General features: G+C 57.6%; 1 protein-coding gene across 1 annotated transcript in view; it reads right to left on the minus strand.

The window, feature by feature from the left end:
- Window positions 1-322: 322 nt before the first annotated feature.
- The window catches only part of FOXRED2 (FAD-dependent oxidoreductase domain containing 2), a 12,511-nt gene continuing 10,714 nt past the window's right edge, over window positions 323-2,119 (minus strand). Inside the window, exon 8 of the mRNA XM_009332614.1 lies at window positions 323-1,400. Coding sequence (XP_009330889.1) covers window positions 1,135-1,400 — 266 coding nt within the window. The 3' untranslated portion in view covers window positions 323-1,134. The remainder of the gene's footprint in view (window positions 1,401-2,119) is intronic.

Raw genomic sequence — 2,119 nt, forward strand, 5'->3', positions numbered from 1 at the left:
ATCAGGAATGTGTATTCTATACAGGGGTGTAATCTTCTAGGCGCTGCGGGGTTGGAAAACGCGTGTGGAGGCAAAAGCCTGTTTCCCCTCGCCCCTCCTCCGCCTCCTGGAAATCACGGGGACCTCCTAAGGCGGAGCGCAAAACCGCTCTCGCTTCGCAGCTCCGGGGCCGGGGAAGGAGCCCTCAGGGAGGCGACGGGCAAGCGCAGGTGGCCGAGGGAGGGAGCAATAAAGCGCAGGCAGCCTCCCAGTCGAGGCCGGCAAGCGCTCCAGGCGACTGGAGGGGAATAGAAGAAACAGAGGACAAGCATTTTAACAACATCAAAGTCCACCCGAAACGTTCTTGATGGGACACTGGGCAAACAGGGGGAATATTGGTCACGCGTAACAGAAGGCAGGGGCTAACCCTTCGGGCTGCTCCGTGCGGGAGAAGGAAAAGGCCAGGACAGCGGAGCCGAACTCGGCGTAAGTCTCTGCGTCCCAGGCGTCCCAGGCAAGCTACTCGTTCACTGCGGAGGGAAGGGTCCCTTGCAGTGCTCTCCGGGAAATGACAGATTATCCCACCTATACGGTAACTAAAAATACAGCACCCCTCTCCACTCAGGCCACGCAACTGCCCCAACTCAAACGCGGGAAGAACACCGGGAAGGTTGCCCGGAGCGCTGCTCTGGGGTTCGGCGCACGAACGCATTTTCAAGTACACGCGGCGTGCGGCGTCCAGGGATCAGAGAGCCGGCACCGGGCTGCCGCAGGGTGCGAGCAGGTCACCTCTGAAGAGGGACGGGACATGTTACGTTACCCAGGCGCTGCCGCACTCTCTCTTCTTTGACCCCTGGATGTCACTGCAGATACTGGTCTGCGAGATCAACACAAACACCATCTTCAGGCAACTCTGAACTCCGCACGGACAACGCGGGGGCCTCGGCATCGCTGGGTTTCGGCCCCTCGCTTACCCTTCGGAGCGCGTTGGTCCTCTTTGTAACAGCAAGATCTGAGCAGGTCTTTGGCAACTCACGGTCAGCGGAAGGCATGGGGATGGAAGAGGTGCACGGGAACGGGCAGAACCCTGCTGCGGATCTCTGTTACAGCCTTGTCACAACAGCACCTGTGGGTTTCAGTGTGGAGCGAGAGAGGTTAAAGCTCATCCTTGGCATTAACAAGGTGCTGCAGCGGACGAACCGGTATCGCGTGATCTCTCAGCAGCTGGTCCTGTGACCCTTCGCGGCTGTCAGGGGGTCTGTCGCCCGAAAAGTCTGTGAGAGTGTAATCCTCCAGCAGGCCAGCTTCTACCGCGTGGCGCCGGAGCCCCTCGCTCCCCACGAGCCCTTGCATCCTCACGTACCCCTGCCGGCAGAAGGGAGGCAGCTTCTGACGGGTGAAGGCAAACAGGAAACAGGATTCTGCGGGGGAAAGGATCAAAAAATCAGACTCGGAGGAGATACCCCGTAGAGAAAAATTCCCATAAACTCTTGAGGACTCGTTCAGAACAAAAGGCAGAGAGTATGAGGGAAGGCGACTGGAGCGTCCCACCCAGCACCCTGCCCCGGATGGCAGCAGAATCATAGAATAGTTTGGGTTGGAAGGGACCTTTAAAGGTCATCTAGTCCAACCCTCCTGCTGTGGGCAGGGGCATCTTCAACTAGATCAGGTTGCTCAGAGCCCCGTCCAACCTGACCTGGAATGTTTCCAGGGATGGGGCATCCACCACCTCTCTGGGCAACCTGTTCCAGTGCTTCACCACCCTCAGCGTGAAAAATTTCTTCCTTATATTGCTATGTCTAAATCTACCCTCTTTTAGTTTAAAGCCATTCCCCCTTGTCCCGTCGCAACAGGCCCTGCTAAGAAGTTTGCCCCCATCTTTCTTATAAGCCCCCTTTAAGTACTGATAGGCTGCAATAAGGTCTCCCCGAAGCCACCTCTTCTCCAGGCTGAACAACCCCAACTCTCTCAGCCTTTCTTCACAGGAGAGGTGTTCCAGCCCCCTGAGCATTTTTGTGACCCTCCTCTGGACCCGCTCCAACAGGGCCGTGTCTTTCCTGTGCTGAGGGCTCCAGAGCTGGAGGCAGTGCTCCAGGGGGGGTCTCACCAGAGCAGAGTAGAGGGGCAGAATCATCTCCCT

Source organism: Pygoscelis adeliae, unplaced genomic scaffold, assembly GCF_000699105.1.
Source record: "Pygoscelis adeliae isolate BGI_AS28 unplaced genomic scaffold, ASM69910v1 Scaffold399, whole genome shotgun sequence".
Classification (NCBI taxonomy): domain Eukaryota; kingdom Metazoa; phylum Chordata; class Aves; order Sphenisciformes; family Spheniscidae; genus Pygoscelis; species Pygoscelis adeliae.